Raw genomic sequence first — 21,979 nt, 5'->3', positions numbered from 1 at the left:
ATAAAGAGGGTTCCTGGAACTAGAGTTATGGACAGTTGTATGCCATGTGGGTGCTGGGAACTTAACCTCAGTCCTCTGCAGGAGCAACAAGTACTCTTAACTACTGAGCAATTTCTCCAGCCTCCTCTGCATTTCCTAAGTATGTCATGTGGATGTTGATTTTATATTTAGAACCCAGAACAAAGAATGTCCTTACCCAGAAGAACACAGCCACAGCTGCCTGGCCCTTCTTTCTGGTACCCATGGACATCTTTTATTTATTTATTTATTTATTTATTTATTTATTTCTGTATTTGCCTCTTAAAGCAGAATGTGATTGGGCACTGTATTTCCACTCACAAGACTTGCTGAGTTACAAAACCTAGGGAAGCTTAGGATTTTGTTCTTGGTACTTTGGAAAACAAGCCACATGGGAATTCCTGTTGTTTTAGCTTATGTGCTTACTTCTAAGACTAGTACATGCAGAACTATAGGGGATGAAACATTTTAAGATGAAACTTAAGCCATCTTAACTTTTTTTAAACTTGAAGCTATATCTCAGAACACTTCCAAGTGAAATTAGTTGGTCTAATAAGGAATCCAGCTCAACAGCTAAACACTTCAGACCACAAAGTTAATAGGTTACATTACATCTTACAACAAACATTCTACCAACCTATTGAATCAAACCTATAGTATCACAGTATCACACAAGTAGAAAGACATTTTATCTTCCCCTTAGTTTTCATGCCACACAGATGTTCCATGCGTGATGTGTCGTCATCTCCTTCCAGGGCTGGCATTTCTTCAGTTACAGCAGCACTGGTATCATCCACAGTAAAATCATCTTCATCAATACCTGGACCATCTTGATGACCCTGTAGATCCTGTTGGCGTGTGTCTGGGGATCTTCCAGACTGAAGCCAGAAGACAGGAGTGCAGTTTTGTACAGCAAGATGACCATATCCTTCACAGATTTGTCGTTCTTGTCGGCCTCTGCCTTTTGCCGGAGGTTTTCGATAATGGAGTGATGAGGTTTATCTCCAGGTGCTTCTTTGCATCCATGTAACCCATCGTTGAGCTGTCTTGAGGGCCCGAGCTTTCACGATTCTTTCCATGTTTGCTGTCCACCCATAAGTGCTTGTGACAACACAGCATGGAGATGTCACCAATCAGTTTGATACAACCACCTTTTTAACCTTTTCCTCCAAAATATCTTTCATAATTTTGCAGAGGTTTTCAGATTTTGTCTTTTTTCTTCCTGCTTTCTTTTTCTCCTCTTCATCTTCTGGAAGCTCCAGTCCGTCTTTGGTAACTCACACCAAGGTCTTGCCTTCAAATTCCTTCAGCTGTTGCACACAATATTCATCAATGGGCTCAATCATATAGATTACTTCTAAGCCATGCTTTTGGAGGCATTCCACAAAGGGCGAATTAGCAACTTGGTCCTTGGTCTCACCTGTAATAAAGTAGATGTGCTTCTGATTTTCCTTCATTCTGGTGCAATAATCTTTGAGAGAAACCATCTCATCTCCAGAAGCAGATGTATAGTATCACAACAGCTCTGAAAGCTTCTTCTGATTTTGAGTATGACTCTCAAAACTACTCTCTCCTTGATTTTTAGTGTGGCATTGAGTCCTGGTTCCCTTTCTACAATTGCCTCTGTTCTGAGACCACCCTCCATTCTGCAGGACTCTCCTTGACTCTCAGCCAGTGTCTTCAAGAGGCCAACATACGCACCGTATGTTTAGAGCGGTAAGTGTCACAGAATAGACTCTCAACAAATCTGCTAAATGAATGTGTTCATCCCAAATTATATCCCTATCCAGGGGTTTGTGAGGGGCCAGTTCTTCCTAGACACAAAATACCTCTTGTTCATAAAACCAAAGTTGCTGTCATCACTCTGGTCTTGATGGAGGATAGGGTGGTGACTTGGGGCCCCAGATGGAAGCCATAGTGGGGAGCTATGGAAGCCCAGACTTGGACTCTGCAAGCCCAAGCCCTGTCTCTACCACTGACTGCTGAGTTGCACATCCCAGGTCTCAGTGTAACCTTCTGTAAAAGGAGAGAGGGTAGGTTCCAGACTGCACCGGAGATCTGTTCTCCAGTGGAAGGGGCTTCTAGGCTTTAGGTGAGGGAATTGGAGTTGCAAGGGTTACCTCCTTTCTCCCCAGGAGTCTTCCCTGGGGAGAAGTAGTTACAAAGCAGTGAAGGACCAGGGCTGGGCTATAGCCTGGCTCTTAACTTATGGTAATGAGCTGGGCAGTCCTGTCACTCCAGCCTGGGGAGGAGTCTGGTGCCTGGAAGGAGGGCCTCAGGGAGCTGCGGGGCAGAGAGCTGAGGGGCAGCAGCTGCGAGCGGAGGTGTGACCCACCTAGGAGCAGAGCCCTGCACTAGGCTCTCGGGCCCCCTGGCACCCTGATGGGAATCCCTGCTACCAGACCATGGTTGCTTCTCTCTTGCTTCTGTCTGTTCAGGGTTGAGCCTGCTGTGGAGGTCATGCGGGTGCAGCGTCAGGGTGAGAAGAGGGTGTGAACTGGGGGAGTCCATCCGGGGCTGGGGGGCTTGGAGAGAGAGAGAGAGAGAGAGAGAGGAGAGAGAGATGTGGTGTGAGGAAAGGCAGACGTGAGAGGGGAGGCAGGTACTGAGACAGCCATGCCGGGAACCCAGATGGTTTTAAGTTAGTTGAGAAGAGACCCAGGGAGGAGAACTAGAGAGAACTGAGGTCCAAGGAGTAGAAGGAAAGAGGAAGATTTTCTCTGAAGAATCTCGGGAGCTAGAGAAAGGACTTGCGAAGGCTGGGTGTGGGGCGCAGGCAGTGCTGGGTCGAGGGGGTTAGACTTCCCAGTCGGTGGGAGAACACAGAACACAGTCAGTGAGAGGCCCCAGCGAAGGGGCCTACCTGCAGTGGAGAACGCGTCTCTTCCCAGCATTTTCATGGAAAGCCGGTGTAGAGTTGCCACAGGAGCCTGCTCCTGAGCCCAGGTGAGTCTGGCTATCCCCTGCCTCTCCCGCTGTCACAGGGGCTTAGCATAGGGGGAGGGCTGGGCTGTGGGCGGGTGGAAGCAAGTCTGCTCCTAACTCCCCACCTATGGCGAGCTCACTTCTCATCTAGCCACAGCGACCAGGAGATGCCCCTTGCAGAAGATGTCACAACATTGATGGAAGGCCAGGTAAGGGATTCCTGGGGGAAGCCTTGTCGCTGGGCAAGGGGCTTCTTTCTGAGCCTGAGGTAATCAAAGATCTTTCTTGGGTGTTTTCTGGAGAACAGAAAACACTCCTGGTGTCTTAAATGTGTGAAATCATGAAATCTGTCTGATTTTGTTTCCCCAGTCTCTTAGGTTCCTAGTGGGTTTTTTGTTTGTTTTAAAGGGCACAAGGCCCTTTTTCAGGAGACAGTTGAGTTCCCTTCCATCCCAGAGGATAGCAGGCAGCTGAGGGTTTAAAAGAGTGGCGTTCTTTTCCCTGTCTGGCTCAAAATCCTATCCCAGCTCCCCTCCATTCCCTGTGCAGTGCCCCAGGAAGGCAAAACTCTGAGAGGCAAGGCAAAAACTGGGCCACCTGCTGGGGGCTACAAGGAAAGACTGCTTAAGGAGCAAAAGCCAGAAAGGTGGATAGAGCTAGAGGAAGGGCACTTGAAGTTGTCCTGTGACCTGCGCGTTGTCACGTGTACACACACATGTACATACATGCATGCACAGACACACACTCATAGACACACATGCACGCACACATACCACACAATCTGCTGGCTCCTGACCATCCCCTAGGACTCACCCTCCAGGGAGCCTCTGCTTTTGAAGGTCTGTTTTCTCCATTTGCCAAACCTTGGTGATCTATGGGTTGGATGACTCGGGTTCTCTTTCTAGTCCTGACTTACATTTCTCTTCTTTCTTCTATCACCACAGGCATTTACACACAGCCCACCTATGGTAAAGTTCCCTCAGAAGGCTTCTCCCTTGTCTGTGTCTAGCTCAGGGTAGCTCTTGGATCAGTGAGTTAGGGGGAATAATTTATACTATAAAAATTGCCCCTGTTCTCTGACCTCAGGACCAGGTGCAGAGGCCTAGCATGGGCACAGGCAGCATGCCCCAGTCCAGTACCTGTTGCTCTTCCAGGAGTCTGGTTTCGGCATCTGAGTCCTATACAAATTTGACTTGAAAAATAGAAGTCGGAAGGGCTTTCTTGTCATAGATAGGAAGCTGACTTTCTGGGACCCCACAATGAGCAGGTAGAACAAAGTGTTGTTGGACCCTGGCCTGCACCTCTGACCATGGGACTTTAGAAATTTGTGCATCTTCGCAGAGATAAGGACTTCTACATCCAAACACCTCATTCGCAGTGGGCTGTGTGCTTCTCTGGCTGGCTTCCTGGTTAGGCAGCTTTACCCTTTTCCACTAAGAAGGGTCCTGCCTTAGAGTTTCTCTCACGAGGATAAAATAGTACGACCAAAAGGCTCATTTTCATCTACAGCTCTCAGCCCATCACTGAGAGATGTCAAGCAGGAACTCAAGGCAGGACCAGAAGCAGAGGCCGTGGAGGAGTGCTTTTACTAGCTTGTTCCCCATGGCTTTCTCAGCCTGCTTTCTTATACCACCAAGACCACTTTCCCAGGGGCGGCACTGCTGCAGGGAGCGGAGAACTCCCAAATCAATTATCAGTCCAGAAATCCCCCACAGAATTGCTCACAGGGAAATCCGATGGAGACATTTTCTCAATCGAGTCTCTCTTCCCAGATGACTCCAGCTAGGGTCAAGTTGACATAAAACTAACCGAAACAGGTCCTGAGCATCTACCCGAGGTGTTGCAGGCAGATAGTTCCAGTTACTCCACAGAGCTGAAAGGATTAACAGTGGTCTCCCTATATAGTAACGGGATCTGAGGGCACCATTGCGGATGCTTTGGGATTTCTATTCAGAATGCCTGGTCTAAGAAAGTAGGGATGGGTCTCAGGCTAGTAGCCAAGCAAGCTTTCCTTCTTCCTTCCTTCCTTCCTTCCTTCCTTCCTTCCTTCCTTCCTTCCTTCCTTCCTTCCTTCCTTCCTTCCTTCCTTCTCTCCTTTCTTCCCTCCTTCCTTTCTCTTTCTCTTTTTTTTCTTCCTACCTCCCTTCCTTCCTTTTTCTTCCTTCCTTCCTTTCTTCCTTTCTTTTATCCTTTTTGAGACAAAGCCTTACTTTGCAGCTGTATCTGGCCTAGAACTTGCCGTGTAGACCAAGCTGGCCTTGAACTCATAAACATCCACCTGCCTTTGCAGAACTCAGGTGTTCTCTAAAGGACTAGAGGTGTAACCAGGGGGCCATGAACAGGCTGAGGAAAAAGATATTGTTCTTTCAGACACCAAGTGAGGTTTAGTTTACTCTCCATTATTGCCATTGTAACCACAAGAGTTAGCAGTGCCAGTTACCAGTAGGGACCACAGGTGTTTCCTGGAGTCAGGAGATGACATTTTGTTATCTGTTCTTAAAGATGTGCAGTTTTACTATAAAACATTTTCATATTTACATTAAATTGTATGTTTTCCTCTGTAATCTTACATTTTCTGAATTTACACGATTTTATGCAAAGCTGCGACCACAGGCCTCACTAGATTGCTAAAGGGGTTCATGACATAAGAATGAGCACAGAACCCTGCTTGAGGGGGCTGGAGAGATGGCTCAGAGGTTAAGAGCATTGCCTGCTCTTCCAAAGGTCCTGAGTTCAATTCCCAGCAACCACATGGTGGCTCACAACCATCTGTAATAGGGTCTGGTGCCCTCTTCTGGCCTGCAGGTATGCACACAGACAAAATATCGTATACATAATAAATTAAAAAAAACCCTGCTTGGTCCTGAAGACGAATTATTTGGACAGGATTTAAAGAATTCCCCAAGCCAGGGTGGCGGTGTGCACCCATAGTTCCAACACTTGGGAGTGGAGGCTGGAGGGCCAGGATTCCAAGTTAGTTATCTCTGGCTAAATATCGATCCAGTAAAATCAAGAACTTTCCAGGAAACGACTTTGGTGCTTTGTAGCTTTGACTGTCCTCTGTTCATAGCACAGGCTTAGAAGCTGCATCCAAGGGGGTGTGATGGCTGCGTTTACAAAGGTTATGATTAATTAGAAGCTGTCCAGAGACCTTGGGAGGCGGGCGGCAACTGTTCCCCCATTTCCTGTGGTCTCTGAAGGCCCTGAGGATTGCTAGAAAGGTGGGACACTTGGTTCCCAGAGCTGCATGGGAATCATGGGTGAGAACATGGAAAACTGACAGAGAATTGGTCAGGGACTTCTCAGGAGGTGGTTTCAACACCTGCTGGCTAGGAAGTAAGATTTAACCTGCCAAGGTGTGGGGCAGGGGGCAGCAGAGGCAAGTTTGACTGGGTTCTAGGCTTCTAAACATTCCTTTTGCTCTGAGTCCTCTGCTGGAAGCTGGGTTTCCTCTTGGGCATGTTTAGATGCTGAGAAAGAAGAATGGGACCCCAATACTCCTGTGCTCAGAACTAACTGTTCTCTGTTCCTCAAAGGAGGTTGAAGCTCTAGACACAGTGGCCATGTCTCCATGGGAAAGGCGACTCCACCGGGCCAAGTGTGCGCCATCGTGTAAGTTAAGTCTTCCTGCGGCCCATGCAGGTACCATGTGGGAGCCACTTTCCATGCTTGGAGTCTCTTCTTGTCTTGCCCAGCTTGGTCTGCAGGGCCTCTCTGTGTCCTGCTCACATCCCTGTGGCCTGGCTCCCGCTCACAGTGTCTGTGAGATTGCTGCCTCTTTGATGGTCACCTCACACACTGGTCTTACTTCCTACTTTCTGTGGGACAGTCCTTCAGTGTGCTACTTCCTTTCCTCAGCTCTCCTGTATCTAAGGCCTTCTCACCCCGCCCGCTTATGTCTAGGCGCATGTCCTGCTCCCATCAGAGTCCCTTGCTTGTGTCCTGTCTCTAAGTCCTTCCCTCCCCACAGTCTGTCTCCTCCTAATCTGTGGTCGTTTTCTCCCCATGGTTTCATGCCCATCCCGATGCATACTTTGGCATCTTCTCCTCGAACGGTCAATGCACAAGGATCTCAAGGCGGTCTCTCCCTGCCTCTCCCCCCTCACCTCCCACCCTGCAAAGCCTTTATCGTCTTGGTCTTGCTGTCTTGCCTGTTAGCCAGGAGCTTAACTTAGGGAACTGAAGTCCCAGGTCAAGTGGCCTCAGGGTCACTTTGTGCATACTGAAGGCTGAGGCTCTAAGACTGCACCTTGAATATCCGTAAGAAAGTGCACTGTGCTGTGGCCTACACAGCCCGTGTGACTCCCTACAGGCTGGCTGCCTGGGGCAGGGGCTTCTCTTCTCTGGTGCCTGCTGGGAGGGTGTGTATCTTGGTTCTGCTTGTCTGGTACGGTGGGTAACACCCCTGTGTCTCTCTTACAGACTTGTTCTCCTGCTTCAATGGCGGCGAGTGTGTACACCCAGCTTTCTGTGACTGCAGACGCTTCAATGCCAGCGGGCCTCGTTGCCAGTTGGGTAGGTCTGATCTCTCCAGCCCCAAGAGAAGCTGTAGGTTCAAGACCCAAGAGCAGTGCTGTGCCCAGCAGCCTCCAGCACAGTGCTCAGACAGATCTAGGCTCCATTTGCCTTGTCTCAGTGTATAATGCCGGCCCTGAGCGGGACAGCATCTGCCGGTCCTGGGGGCAGTACCACGTGGAGACGTTTGACGGGCTGTACTACTACCTCTCTGGAAAGGGCAGCTACTTGCTGGTGGGACACCATGAACCTGAGAGTCAGAGCTTTTCCATCCAGGTGAGGCCTCCTCTCTCCGTCCGGCTTGTCCATGCTGGCTCCACCAGGCCCTGGGAGCTGGGGAAGGCTGGGACCTTTCTTTTCCACTTTACCCGGCTCCTGGGACTGTGCTAAGCCTCTGCTCACCCACTCACCCCTGGCTGCCTCTGGTCGTTTGTTCGTCAGTCAGGCACCCATGGTGCATACTGTACCTTTTCCTGAGTATGAAGTTTCACAGTGGGATGCCTTCAGGACGACAGCACAGATGTGGCCTTTGTCCTTGAGGAACTCCGCTTTAATAGGGAAACCACCACAAATGATAAATGAGTTTGTTATTTCAAGTGCACTTGGTGCTGTACTGTCCTGGTCACCTGATCTGGACACTGTGAAGGACAACGATGACAGGTTGCTTATAGGAAGTGACATTTATTGAGATAGAAAAGGAGACTCATTGGAGGTAGCCAAGAGAAGAGAAGTAGGGGTCGGAGTAACAGAAGGAATGTTCATGTTAAGGAAGAAATGGTGTCTCAGAGAGCTTGATGGGAATCTTGGGAAATCTTACGAACACTTCCTTCCGCTGAGAGCCTTCCTCTGTCTCCTGACATCCCAAGCAGCAGAGGATACACTCTGGGTAAAAGCACCCACTCCATCCCCCACCCCCACAGGTTTCTTACAAAGACTTTTGTCTGGTTGATCACTTTTCCCACATGGGACGTCCCTGGGCCAGACCATGTCTTTTGGGCTTGTTCCCTGAACCTAGATGAATGTCTGGTCAAAGTCTGTCTTACATCTGAATGCTGTGTGAGAGATGGTTTCCAGCAGACCTGATTGGCACTTCTGATAAGGGCACTTTGGCAGGGATAAGATTAGGGAGTGCTTAGTGCTTGTTCAAGGTCATTCCTTCCTGGCTGGCTGTGAGCCTTCTGCCTTAGACCTAGACTGAAGGCAGAATGTCCTGCATGTCTAGGTGCCATGGCAATTATCACTTCCTACTTCTCCATCTATCATACCTCAGAGTAGTTTGTAATTGGAGCCTTTTCATAACAGATATGCTGCAATTATATAGATGTCACATGAGTGAGTTGTATAATCAATGTAGTGAGTTACACCCTGCGTCAGAAAAGGAGAGAATGAAAAGACGCGCATGTGCGTGCACACACACACACACACACACACACACCATTAATATGAAGATGTTGAAGAACTTTTTTGGGTTTATATCAATACTTCTTTCTGTGAGTCAAGGTCAGAAATGCTTGATCTAGGTATAGTGGCACACACCTTAACTCTCAAAACAGAGGGATGGAGGGACAGAGGCAGGTGGATCTCTAGAGTTTGAAGCTAGCTTGGTCCCTGGCTGGCCAGGGCTACATTGTAAGACACTATCTGAACAAAACCAGCAATGTTTGGAAAACATTAACTTAGAACAGGGGTAGCTTTCATAATTCTCCTTGTCAGTAGAAGAGTCTTCAGGCTGGTCCACCATGTCTACAGGTAATGGACTGGAATGTTGGTTCCTGGGGAGTGTCTCCACCCACACCAGGTCACCTTTGAAAAATCTTTTCTCCAAGCCCTAGAATCTTGTGCTGGCCTCTGGATCTACGGTCCTTAAAGCATGGGTTCTTGAATGGGGCCCGAGAAGATGCACAAGCAATGAGCAGCACAGGAAGGTCTCTACATGTGCAGGACAGCGCTAATCTCTGCATGCCGGGAGTGTATGGAGTATAGAGTGTGTGCACTGACAGTGTCTGTGAGCACGTGTGTCTGGGTGTGTGCATCTATGTGAGGCAATGTGAATGCTTATCTTGCCTTTTGATTCAATGGACTTTGGAGATGCTCCAGTGATCCGATCCATTCAGATCTGGGTTAGAATTCCATCTTCTCTGTTTCCTAGTCTTGTATGCATGTGGCTTCATCCCAAATCTCAAACAATCTTGAAATGCAGGTGGCCAGAGCTTTGCCCCTGTTGCAGTCTTAGAGGCGAGCAGTGGGAAGGGCCTTGGAGGAAAAGTGTTCGGCACACAAGGGTCACAAATCACCCCATATTGGTGGAGTGAAGCTCAGGCTGGCCTGTGGCAGTTGCTGCAAACTGCTCCCTGAATACCTGCCCCCCATCAGGTACACAATGACCCACAATGTGGCTCTGCCCACTACACCTGCCTGCGGTCTGTCAGCCTCTTCCTTTCGGGTGAACATGAGATCCACCTGGCCAAGGAGGTCACCCATGGAGGTGTAAGGTAACTATGTCCTTCCACCTCCCTGACGGGCAGAGGATATCTGTACCTGTCGAGCTGAAGGGAAATTGATAACTTGGGTCAGACATCGTTTCCCACTCTAGGGCAGGGGTGCACACCTGGTCAGTGTGTGTCTAGCCTGGGGCACTGGCAAGTGGATAAATATCTCCTGGTTCTCAGCAACTATCAGATGCAGTGGGTTTGCTGACAGATCTTTAGGAAAACAGAAAAGTTTCTAGAAAACTAAGAGCTTCCTACGAGAAATCTTTGTTGAGTTCACATATAGTTCCTCCAAACAGACACTTATACATACTTAGCCTTTTCTGAGGACAGAGGGCCATTTTGAATGAAAGGTATCATGCTGGGCCATTGGGTATTCCTAGGGACCACATGACCCCAAAGTGAGCCCCTGTCTGGATTGTCTTTGTTCTTTCCTCAATGTTCTTTCCTTCTTTGCTGTCTGATGTCCTCGGTTGCTGCCCCAAACTCCCCCACCCCAGGCCCAGAACCTGCCCGTACCCTCTGGACCTAGAAGCCTAGTGCCAAGCTTCCTGGAGCAGAGAGCAAGCCTGTGGCCAGAGGGGTTTCTCCTGCAAATAAAGTGGTGTTCTGACCTACCCCTGGCTGGATGTCAGCTGGGCGGGAGCTTCCAGATTCCAGACATCATGGCTGTGAAACTGGGGGTGGGGTGAGGCACAGTAGGGCTCTTCTCTGTTCTTCCTCTCTCCCCTTCTCTTGCCACTCTTCCTGTTCTGGACCAACACAGTAAAATGAAAGCCTTCTTCTCTGGTACCGTCTCTCTCTCTCCCGTCTGTGAGCAAGGAGCTGGTGGGTTGATTCTCTCAAGATTTATCCCCGCCAACCACACTGTGATTTTGAAAGACCCTATGAGAATGAAAAAACCCTGATGTACTTTGATGCACTTAGGAATTCTGGGAACTTAGAGGGTGGGGACCTAAAGAGCTCATATCACTCAGTAGGGGTGGCTGGTCTTGGGGTGAAGAACAGGGCCCATGGGAGTTGTGTGGACACCCTGCAGCCCTGGGCTTTGCTCTTAGGCTCCAGCTGCCGCAGGCGGTGGGGGGTGTGCAGCTGCAGCAGCTGGCTGGTTATGTCATCGCGCGGCATCCACTGGCCTTCACGCTGGCCTGGGATGGTGCCTCAGCCGTCTACATCAAGATGAGCCCAGAGTTTCTGGGCTGGACACATGGGCTGTGTGGGAACAACAACGCTGATCCCCAGGATGACCTAGTGACCAGCTATGGTGAGTCTGAGGGAAGGTGCCTTGTGGGATATTTTCTGGAGGTGGAGACTGGGTCAAGGTGGAAGCAGCTGCTCTGGCCAGACCTCTGATGCATGGCCATTCGTGGTGGGGAAAACCCGGTGGGGGATAGGGCTCGCTTTTAAAGCTGTCGTGTTAGGCATGTTCTCAGCCATGTTCTGGACCTCAGTCTCCTCAACTGTGAAGGATCTGTGATAAAAACCCGTCTGGGATTGTGTGTAGATCCACTGCACACTTTGCTAGGCGAGTTTGACCTCGCAAGGTTTCCAGAGGAAGTGGAATCTGAGGGCCAATGAGAACAAGGAAAAGAAAAGCCCAGACTGGAGCTGAAGTCTCTGATGGACAGGTTGGGAAAGGAGCAGGTGAGGCTCAGGGCACAGCATGGTGGCCCAGGCAGAGGTCAAGTGTGCCCTTTTGAGTACCCGCGCGTGTGCTAGGGAATTTGCAGTTGTAGTTCCTGGCAACAGTCTCCCTGGGGATTAGGGCTGTGCTCTGCATGTGGGGAAACTGAGGCTAAGATGGGAGTAGGTGCTTGTTTAAGCTTGCACATTGGCCCTTTTGACTAGACCATATTACCTCTGTTGAGTGTGGAGTAACTATGAGACAGTGCAGGTTTTAGGACATCCTCATCTTGTCTGATGAAACAGCCTTCCCGAGAGACTGTCTGAGCTGGGAATCCAGACAGGATGGGAACACTGGAGACTGGTCTCCTCTTCTTCTGCTCACATCCCACAGTCCAGCCGCTCGCCCATTCATCAGAGCACTCATTTCCCTGTAGGGAAGCTGACTGACGATGTGTGGGAGTTTGTGCATAGCTGGCAGGAGCAACCCCCCAGCAGCCCTTCAGGGCCTGTGACTTCTTCCTTTCCTCGACCACCATGCCTACAGCAGAGCCCAGCATCCATGCAGGTCTGTGTGCTGGGGAAGATCTCCCCCCTCCCACCACCCTCATTAGCAAGCTCTTGTTTGCAAGGGCCCAAGTACCCATTTCTCTCTGTCTTCCTGTTGCTTAAGTTGGGATTGATTCCCTGTGGGGATGGTGAAGGAGAGCCATGTTGTCAGCCCAGCCCAGCCCAGCTCCTGCCTCTTCCCCACCCAGGGTGTGTATGAGCGGTGTGAGGTACTGTTGAGACCTCCATTTGACGCCTGCCATCCCTACGTCAGTCCTCTGCCCTTCACAGCCAGCTGTACCAGTGACCTCTGCCAGTGAGTGGGCAGAGGGTAGGTGGTATTGGGTTGTGGGGAACACCTCCCGGTATTAGGATGAGGCCTCAGGGTGTGGGCCACTGAGCCTAATAATTCTCGGCCCTAACAAAGCAGCTTACCAAAGCTCTGAAATTCCCATTTACCAAGATGGAATCCATTTAACTAAAACCCAGAGATGGGGCTCAACTCGCTCAGGGTCACACTGCAAGTTGGCAGCAGTGCTGGGATTTGGATCTAGGATGCCTGCTTTGAGTCTGGGGTTTTGTGGAACTGGATGCCTTCCTAGGTGCAGGTGCCCTGAAGTTCTGACTGTAACTATGGTAGCAGATCGCAACCTGTGGATCATGACCCCTTTGGGGGATGGAACAACCCATACACAGGGATCACCTAAGACCATCAGAAAACACAGATATTTACCTTATGATTCATAACAGTAGCAAAATTGTGAAGTAGCAACAAAATAATTTTCTGGTTGAGTGTCACCACACCACACGGCACGCTGGACTATGGGATGGTGAGACCGGAGACAGGCTGGGCTGTCTAACATTCACTCTCATTGTACAGATCAGGAGGCGATGATGCCACTTGGTGCCGAGCACTGATGGAATATGCCCGGGCATGTGCACAGGCTGGGTGCCCTCTGCAGGGCTGGAGGACCCAACTCCCACAATGCAGTAGGTGCAGGCTGGAGGTGGGAAGGGAGAGGTTGGGAGGCAGCCACAGGCCTCAGCTCAATGCCCTGTCCTGATGGCCCACAGCCACAGCTGTCAGAGCCTTAAGCTCTGAGGTTCTGTCCTTGTGACACGCGGGAGATCTAAGGTCGAGCACGAAGGCTGGGTCTGGGTCTGCAAAGTAAGATGAAGGTGGTTCTCAGAACACCTGGACTCTCACCTGTCTCTGGGGCACCAAATAGTCTACCTGGAATTGGAGGATCAGGGGCAGGAGCGTCCTCCCATTCCCATGCCAGGACCTGGTGAGGGTGGGTGCTGGCAAACACTCAGACCACAGTTTTCTTCCATCTCAAGCTGTGCACTGCAAAGAGAAGGCCTTCGTCTACAACGAGTGCATCGCTTGCTGCCCAGCTTCCTGCCAGTCTCGCGCTTCGTGTGTGGACAGCGAGATCGCCTGTGTGGATGGCTGCTACTGCCCCAATGGTTCGCTGGGGGCGGGGCAGTGGGGGCTCGGCAGTGTCTTCCTGGCAGGGATCAGAGGGAATCAGGGTCTCGGAGAGAACCTGTTTGTGGAATGAATGAGCAAACAACTAGACCAACAAGCGAATGACTGGAGGGCAGGGGCAGAGCTTCGTTTCTTGACCGTTTGATGTCAGGGAATTTGAGTTCATTTGGACTGAGTTTTTCAGATGAAGACAAGCAATTCATTCATTCATATGTACATTTTTTTGTTTAAGCATTCATCCATAGTTACTTTTTCCTGTGTTTAATGTCGCATTTATGATGAATGAGTATCTTGGCTCAGTGGAAAGGTGAGATTAAAAACTGTGCAGCTGGGGCTGGAGATGCAGCTCAGTGGCAGAGTGCTTGTCTAGTATGACAAAGCCTCGGTTCCAGCCCAGCATTGCTTAAGTTGGGCGTGGTGGTGCATGTCTGTAATGTTAGCACTTAGGAGGGGCAAACAGGAGGGTCAGGCAGTCTAGGTCAACCTCAGCGGAGTTCAAGGCCATCCTGAGTCACTGGGATGCTGTCTCAAAAACGTAAAGCAATAGGGTTTGATTTTAAAGAACAGAGACTGCTTCCAGGTATGAGAAACTCCTCACTCCAGCCTAAGGTAGCGTGTGGTGAAGGCTGCCTCACAGGGTCAGAAGAGATCTGGGGATTCGTGGAATGTGGTGGGGGAGTAGTAAGAGCCCGCATGGCAGGACTCGAGAGGTGGTGAGAAATGCGGCTGTGTGTAGTTGAGGTGATGCCTGGAGAGACGTCTGTCCAGAAGGGGGTTCATGCCCTGCCTGAGCCAGGATTTGGAGTGGGCCTGAAAGTGGGCGCAGAGGAGAAAGAGCTGTGCCTATGGGCTCTTTACTGAGGCCTGGGAAGCCGCCCAGTGGCTGGGAACAGGGAAGGGGTGAGTGGGCCTTTGCTATCACTCCCTAGGGATGATCTTTGAGGACACAGGCTGCATGTCACCAGCTGAGTGTCCCTGCGAGTTCCATGGGACCCTGCACCCACCTGGCTCTGTGGTGACAGAAGACTGCAATGCCTGGTCTGTGTTCACCGCCTGGAGGGGGGTCTGGGGGGACCAGGGCTTTCTGTTAGACTGCCTCCCTGGGCTTGAGGAGCCCTAAAAAATCAAGGGCTCCTCACTCAGCCTCTTTGAGACCCAAGAGGATTTCATTAGATCCACGGGGAGCGGGGGTACTCTCTACCACGTACTTCAGAAGTGGGACGCTGTGGACTGAGGCCTAGGATGGCGTCTTGGCACCGAGAGGCAGGTCACCTTCATGATCTCTGTTTCAGTACATGCACCGCAGGGAAGTGGGTGTGCAGCTCTTCCGTCTGCCCAGGTACATCTGACCCTTCCCTTGGACCCTGCCCTCTTCTAGTGGTCTCATGGGTTTGGGACAGGGACACTCTGGGGTCATGCCTACTTGGGGGAGTTTGGTTCAACCAGCGAAAGCTGATTCCCTTTATTTCCTCTGTTGCTTTGCCTGCCTTAAGGGTTTCTTCTGGCCCATGCCCAAAGTGTTACTAGGTCCTGAACTTAGAGGATTGCATTGAGCCTGGGTCCCTTGCCTACGACCTGGTCTCTCCTCAGCAGGGCTGTCTCGAGCCTGCTCCTGAACAGACTCTCAGAAAGAAGTTAGCCTGTTCAATTCCAGAGGGCAGAGGGCAGATCCTGCCTAGGTTTGGATCCACAGGGCTGAGACAGACCCCAGTCAGGAAGAGGAACAGTTGTAGGCTGACAGCCTCCATGAGTAAGCTGTCCTTCTCCCTCAGCTGAATGCTCAGTGACTGGTGACATCCACTTCACGACCTTCGATGGACGCCGATATACATTCCCTGCCACGTGTCAGTACATCCTCGCCAAGAGCCGCTCCTCGGGCACCTTCACAGTGACATTGCAGAACGCCCCGTGTGGCCTGGTAAGGCTGGGTCTGTGTGTTCACATAAGACTCCCACAGGTCTGGGAGCTTGCGGGAGGACTCCGGGTCTTTCCACGCCCCAGCTGCTTGCTGCCCCTGTTCTCTGGGACACAGACTTGGATCCAGAGACAGTTTGAGCTCAGGCCCTCTGCTGGCTGAGAGACCATTCCCCTTCTTGGGCTCCATTTTAAAGCCATCTAGAGTGGGTCTAACTCTACTTAATCTTCTGTGCATCGTTGACTTTTACTTTTTCCATGTCTGGAAGACATATTTGTTTGATGAATTCATTCGTCAAACACTGAAAACCTGTTGGGGTCTGAAGCTGTGCTGCGGTCTGAGATTGCTCTGTCTTCTGAGCCCAATAGCTTATCCGGCAGGTGCACGAACTCAAGTCCTGCTGCCACAGCCACTGGGAGAATGGGGGGGGGCAGGGTGGGGTCTAGGGTGTCTTTGTCTTTTACCTGGGCATCGAGTAAAAAGGCAAAGGGGACAGAAAATGCTTCCTGAAGGAGGAGATCCCTGAGCTGTGTCACCTGTGACCATGGCCACAGCAGGTCGGGGCAGGTGTGCACTTGTCTGTCTTGGTACTGACTGCATTGTTCCTGAGCTGACAGTGCTGAGCCAACCCCCAGGTCCTGCACCGGGCTATGCTCAAGCTCCTGTCTGCACAGTAGAACCAGGACTTCATGCCCAGCCAGGATGCCCACTCCCACCTGGCGTGCTTGCTGTTCTTGCTCCAGCCTTAGACCTTGAATGTGAGCACTCCCCCAGCTAGGAGTAGTCTAGGGACACAGTCTGGGTCCCGAGTGACCTCTTTCTTCTCCACCTTTGGCTGTTCTCCATGCAGGAGACTGCTTGTCTTCCAAGGTGGGTCATTTCTGAGAATCTTGAAGGTGGGAAGTAAGGGAGGACAGAAAGATACAGAGCATCCATGCTGCTCAAGAGTCTTAGAGCACTGAGGACTGTGGGGACCCAGGGTGCCTTGCCCAGCCCTTTCTCTGCCATGTCCCTGACAGGCAGCTCGCCAGCCTGCGCCTGTCCAGCTGGCCTCATTGCTGGACGGTGCTTCCCGATTGCGAGTTTTTTTGTTGCCTCCAGACAGGGTCCCTCCTCGTGGTTCTATTCGCACGATGAACCCATGGGCGTCCTACTCTGCGCCAGCTCTGTGCTGAGCACAGTGAGGGCTACATAGAGGAAACACACACAGCCCGCGTCCGGGTGATCACAGCTTTTAAGCCGGGCCACTTTGGTGCGATACACAAGATGATCAGAGGTGTGAAGGCATAGCAGGAGAAATAGTCCTGAATGTGAGCAGAACAGAAAGGAAAGTCATGAGGCAGAGACGGCTTTAACCTAAAGGTGTCCCTCCAAAGATAAATACAGACGAGGAGGAAGACACCAAGAGCTGATCATACCAGAAAGGCAGAGACCCTGGAATGGCCACAATGGAGTGTGCTGGGCACAGTCACGGAGGTGATGGTGGTACCCATGGCACATTTACCCAGTGCTCTGAACTTTGACTAATATCCTTTTCTTTTTTATTGAGCTCTACATTTTTCTCTGCTCCCCTCCCTGCCTCTCCCCTACCCTTCAACCCTCCCACAAGGTCCCCATGCCCCCAATTAACTCGAGAGATCTTGTCTTTTTTCTACTTCCCACGTAGAATGTTCTTACAGCTACTCCAAGTACACACAGAGGTGCTGAACATTGCTATCCTCCTGTTTCAATTCGATGGGCTGTCTTAGAGGCTTGGGGGATTTCATGACTAACTCTTTACCTGTCTCCAAGTTCGGATATTATCACAGTCATTACACCTACCTCATATGCACTGGGGTGTTTACAGTCTTCGAGGGGTTTTAAAAGTCAGCTTTGTATTTTAGAATGGCTTTAGAATATTACAGCGTTCTTGTAAAGATACGACTCATCCCACACACCCGTTTTCCCTTGTTAACATCTTGTTACCTAATGCATATTTGGTACTTTCTTTCTTTTTTCTGTGATGGAACACCATGGCCAATAGCAGCTTATGAAAGAATTATTTGGGCTTATGGTTCCAAAGGGAGTGTCCATAATGCTTGGGGGAGCATGACAGCAGGCAGCAGCGTGTGAGTCACACCATGTGGGTCACATGTGGAATGTGCCAAGCAGCAGAGTGTAGGTTGCTAGCAGGGGAGCGAGGAGCAGCTGCGTGCAGCCTCTGAGTGCCCGGCTGGAGCTGTGGGCGGGGACAGTCAGCGCCCAACACAGGACCACAGGACCACGTGACTGGTGAACTGGGAGCGCCCCAGGAGTCCAGAAAAGCGTGGACTGGTCCCACGACGGGGGCGCCAGAGGAAGTTGAACACATAAAAGGGAGTGGGAAGGGGAATGCGAGCCAAATAATCTCAAGCTGACTCTGAAGTGGTGTGTTCTAAGGTCTTTTTTTATTAAGGGGGAACAGGAAAGGGGTCCAACCTCAAGGCATGGAGCGCTGGAAGGAGGGAAAGCTGGGCAGGCCGGTGACTTTCTCTGGGTACCCAAGAGTAACTCCCCAGCCTGGTCCACCCTCCAAAAGGCCGTTGGCCGAAGGAGCTTCCCACATCAGAGGCATATGGCACTGACCTTTAAATTTTTTCGTTTTGAGACAGGCCTTGCACGGTGACTTAGGCTGGCCTCGAACTGTATCACTGGCAAGACTTGAACTTGTTACCCCCCTGTGTCAGCTTCCTGAGTAGACTTGTCTTCCCGCTTTGCCTTCCAGTGGGGTACAGGATATGACACATAGCAAAACTTCACGAAGACCTGGCAAAAGGATGAAAGTAGAGCTCTGGGTTGCAGTCATGTGAGGGAGCCATGGTTTCCAAGGCTGAACTGTTCGGGAGCTGCCCCTGTTCTGTGTGGACAGCTGAGAGTCAATCACCTTGTACATTACACACCTTCTCCACTTATGCAGCCGACCTTGTCCGTTCTGGGCCTGATGCTCTCCCAGATGAGATTATTTTGTTTGGCAGTTTTGACACCCTTTGGGGCTCTACTTCTCTCTGAGGAGCCTTCTCCTCAAGTTGGGCTGGGTCTCTGTCATGGAGGGTTCTCTTTGGGCCACCAGGACAGACAGAACCAACTGATATTGCTCGTTGGTCTTTCTTTTCCTCTAGAACCAGGATGGAGCCTGTGTCCAGTCAGTGTCAGTGATCCTGCACCAGGACCCCCGGAGACAGGTGACCCTGACCCAGTCAGGAGATGTCCTTCTGTTTGACCAGTACAAGATCACCCCGCCCTACTCAGACGGTATGGCTCAAGATGGTCCTGAGGGAGCTTGGGAGCTGGGAGCTGATAGATCAGTCTCCTTCCCCGGCTCCTCTACCCAAGGGAACTGTTACGAGAACAATCCCTCACAGGGATCAGGTTGGGGGACATTAGATTCAGGAAAGCAAACCCCTAAAATGTGCCTTTGGCCCCCACTCCAACATGCCAGTGGTCTATCAGTGTGATGGTTCCTCCTGACATTAGCTCATGCGTGGGGTTGATTCCCATATCTAGACCCCGTACTTAGTCTCCCTCCTGACTCTTTAATCCAACAATGAGTTGCAGGAAACCCATAGGAAACATGTTTAACAGAAAAGACAAAACTACCAAGAAGTAAGATCCAGAACCAGAAGGAACTGGGAAGGGAGAGAAGGAACAGAAGTGAAGAGAGAAGAGCCGCTCTTGGGCATTGGGAAAAGCAGGGCTGAGTTGGGGATAAAAAAGAAAAAAAACACGGGAATGCAGGCCATCAAAGCTGTGAAGCCTAGGTACATATGGAGTGGAAACTAGAGGCAGGGAGCTCAGGAATTCAAGATCATCCTCGTGTCTGTGGTAAGTTCAAAGTAGCCTAGGTTACGTGAGACACCGAGTCAAAAAGCAAAAGACGTGTTGCTATTGATTCTAATCCATCATGATTGTAGTATGGGCTTCCTGAAGACTGCCTGGCAAAAATGAGTCCTTACAGAATTCTTCTTGTGTTAGAGCAAGAAATTGCAGGCCCCAGGGAGACCAGGTTGATATTGGGACCCACTCTGTGACATTTCTCAGTAGTTTCTCCCAGGGTTTGGCAAGCCAGTCCCGAAGCACGGGGTTTCCTCAGGATGAAGCCAGGGTTGGGTGTGGACGTGGGAGTTGGCCAACAGGTGACGGAGAGGACTGGGCTGTACTAAAGACTACTGACATCCCGTTTCCCATTTTGCTGGCAGATGCTTTTGAGATTCGGAGGCTGTCCTCCGTGTTCCTGAGGGTGAGGACCAACGTGGGTGTGCGGGTCCTCTATGACCGGGAAGGGTTGCGGCTCTACCTGCAAGTGGACCAGCGATGGGTGGAGGACACTGTGGGCCTCTGTGGCACCTTCAATGGCAACACACAGGACGATTTCCTGTATGTGTCCCTGACCCAGAACACGAAGGACAGGGAAACCCCTGGGCCCCTTAGGGTCAGGTACCCTGAGACACTGCCTGGCACACACACTTATTTATTCCTCCACATTTAAATTGAAGTATAATTCTTTAAAATGGTGGTCATAGTCTTCTCTGTGTAGAAAAGTCACTTGGGGAGTTTGCTTACATACTGACTCCTGGGTCCCACTCTTTAAGAATCTTATTTAAGATATTTAGGGCACGAGACCCTCCTTTTGCACAAGTAGGTCCCACAGCTGTAGCCTCTGAGGTAGGCGGGCTGTGCCCTGAGGAGTGCTGGCTTTGCTTAGTCTCACACTTTGCTGGTTTCACCAGTTGTGAACACCTTTAGGTGAAGATAAGCCCCACTAGCCAGGTATCCCTGCCTTTGGTCCGAGCAGGCCAGTGTACCCTCTTTGTATATGGTGTCGGAGTGCTTTTGAGTTTGTACTATGAAAGCCTCCCAGGATTGAGAAGAAGGCCATTTCCCTTGAGCTGATGACTGAGAGAGTGACTTTCCTGGGCGTGGTCACAGTTTAAGAGTTTGGGAGGAGACAGCAGTCAGGCCTTTCAAAGGAGGACAGGATTTGGAGGCTGGAGAATCTGACCAGTTCTTCAAGATACATGCAATGGTCAATACAGAAAGAAACACGGAGGCATTCTGTAGCCGGAAGAGGGGTTCATCTTCGCAGTGTGTCCACATGTGCAAGTGAAGCTTCCCTGGTCAGTAGGGCTGGTGACTGGGTAGCTGGCCAGAGCGGTGGAGGCAGACACTGGCTTAGTGTGTGGGCTGCTCCATGCCCTCGCGGTGTGTGTGAGTCCTGCCTTGTGCCATTAGATAACTCATAAGCTGGAGCAGTAATGCAGGCATGGTGGCTGTCAGGCAGAACCTTGCCCTCACACAGACTACAGGTTCTTTCGCTGTAACACTCACTGGGTTTTAGTGATTGTCACCCCCGACTGTATTGTGGAAGGATGCTTTGTCTCAGCTTTCCCTCCCCCTTCCTCTCCCATGCACGACCCATTCGCTACCTACCTCCCAGGGGGGACATGGAGAAAGTTCGAGAGAGTTGAGGTCTGGTATTTCCATTGCTCTTTCTTACGTGAAGAGCTGGGGGGAGGTGCTGAAAGTCTAAGGCCATTGTGAGCCTTTTGGGTCTTGTTAAGTCTGATTATGGCTATATGGAGTACCTTGACCATTGGTGTATCAGCCATGCACTTGTATGCTGTACGTGTGTGCAGATACATGCATATTTCTGTGTGTTGATGTGTGCAAGTGGTCTATACAGGACCATGTGTGCTCACCTGAGAGCGGCTCAGAGTACATGCTCATCCCTACCCCGTGCCCGTGTGTTTAGATGTAAGCAAGTGGCTGCTTGTGTGGGTAGATATTTATCCCTACACCCCAGTTGACCAGTGCACAACTGTAGCTTTGCCATTGCCACAGGTCTCCAGTAGGTGTGCCTGAGAGCACCCCACAACTGTTCGGCAATTCCTGGAAAACCCTGTCTGCCTGCTCCCCACTGGTCCCTGGCTCCCTGCTGGACCCCTGTGATGTGCATCTGCAGGCTGGTGAGGAGTGGGCAGTGGGAGGCTTGGGGAGGGAAGCAGAAGCGGAATGGTTTGCGAGAGGTGAGGTGGCAACTTGATGGGCAAATTCATAGGGGTAGCAGAGGGGAGCTACAGGAGGGGCAGAAGGGAGGGGACGGCCAGGCAGATGGGAAGCTTCCTGCTCTATCACCAGCACCTCAAGACAGAGGCCACATCTTCAGAAGTGTCCCCCAGGTTCCCGTCCATACCCAGACTCCTGCTTTGTCTCGTGCCTGCACTGCCCTGTAGTCTGCTCCAGCTGTCTGCTGTCTGCTCCAGCTGGCTTCCATGCTGTTCTGACACCCAGGTCTGCCCTCCTCCCAGGCCTCTGTACTCATGTGGCTTCCCCTGCCCCGCCACACTCTTACCTCAGGATGAGATTCACTTCAGCCCTTGTTACATTCTTATCGAGGCCTTGCTGGCCACTTGAACTAAAATAACAGTCGTCCTGTCC

The 21,979-nt window shown here is 51.0% G+C and overlaps 1 protein-coding gene across 1 annotated transcript in view; it reads left to right on the top strand.

The window, feature by feature from the left end:
* The first annotated feature begins 2,400 nt into the window (after positions 1–2,400).
* Positions 2,401–21,979, top strand: part of Otog (otogelin) — a 70,590-nt gene continuing 51,011 nt past the window's right edge. Inside the window, exons 1-18 of the mRNA XM_057756337.1 lie at positions 2,401–2,497; positions 2,910–2,964; positions 3,095–3,152; positions 6,480–6,555; positions 7,366–7,458; positions 7,580–7,734; positions 9,832–9,950; positions 11,006–11,211; positions 12,008–12,138; positions 12,329–12,435; positions 13,000–13,109; positions 13,461–13,589; positions 14,541–14,649; positions 14,904–14,950; positions 15,384–15,529; positions 18,664–18,796; positions 19,741–19,918; positions 21,383–21,507. Of these exons, the coding sequence (XP_057612320.1) occupies positions 2,401–2,497; positions 2,910–2,964; positions 3,095–3,152; positions 6,480–6,555; positions 7,366–7,458; positions 7,580–7,734; positions 9,832–9,950; positions 11,006–11,211; positions 12,008–12,138; positions 12,329–12,435; positions 13,000–13,109; positions 13,461–13,589; positions 14,541–14,649; positions 14,904–14,950; positions 15,384–15,529; positions 18,664–18,796; positions 19,741–19,918; positions 21,383–21,507 (2,074 nt within the window). The remainder of the gene's footprint in view (positions 2,498–2,909; positions 2,965–3,094; positions 3,153–6,479; positions 6,556–7,365; positions 7,459–7,579; positions 7,735–9,831; positions 9,951–11,005; positions 11,212–12,007; positions 12,139–12,328; positions 12,436–12,999; positions 13,110–13,460; positions 13,590–14,540; positions 14,650–14,903; positions 14,951–15,383; positions 15,530–18,663; positions 18,797–19,740; positions 19,919–21,382; positions 21,508–21,979) is intronic.

The sequence above is a fragment of the Chionomys nivalis genome, chromosome 23, assembly GCF_950005125.1.
Source record: "Chionomys nivalis chromosome 23, mChiNiv1.1, whole genome shotgun sequence".
Lineage (NCBI taxonomy): Eukaryota > Metazoa > Chordata > Mammalia > Rodentia > Cricetidae > Chionomys > Chionomys nivalis.
The sequence above is the reverse complement of the archived record's forward strand: the minus strand, read 5'-3'. Positions and strand labels throughout refer to the sequence as shown.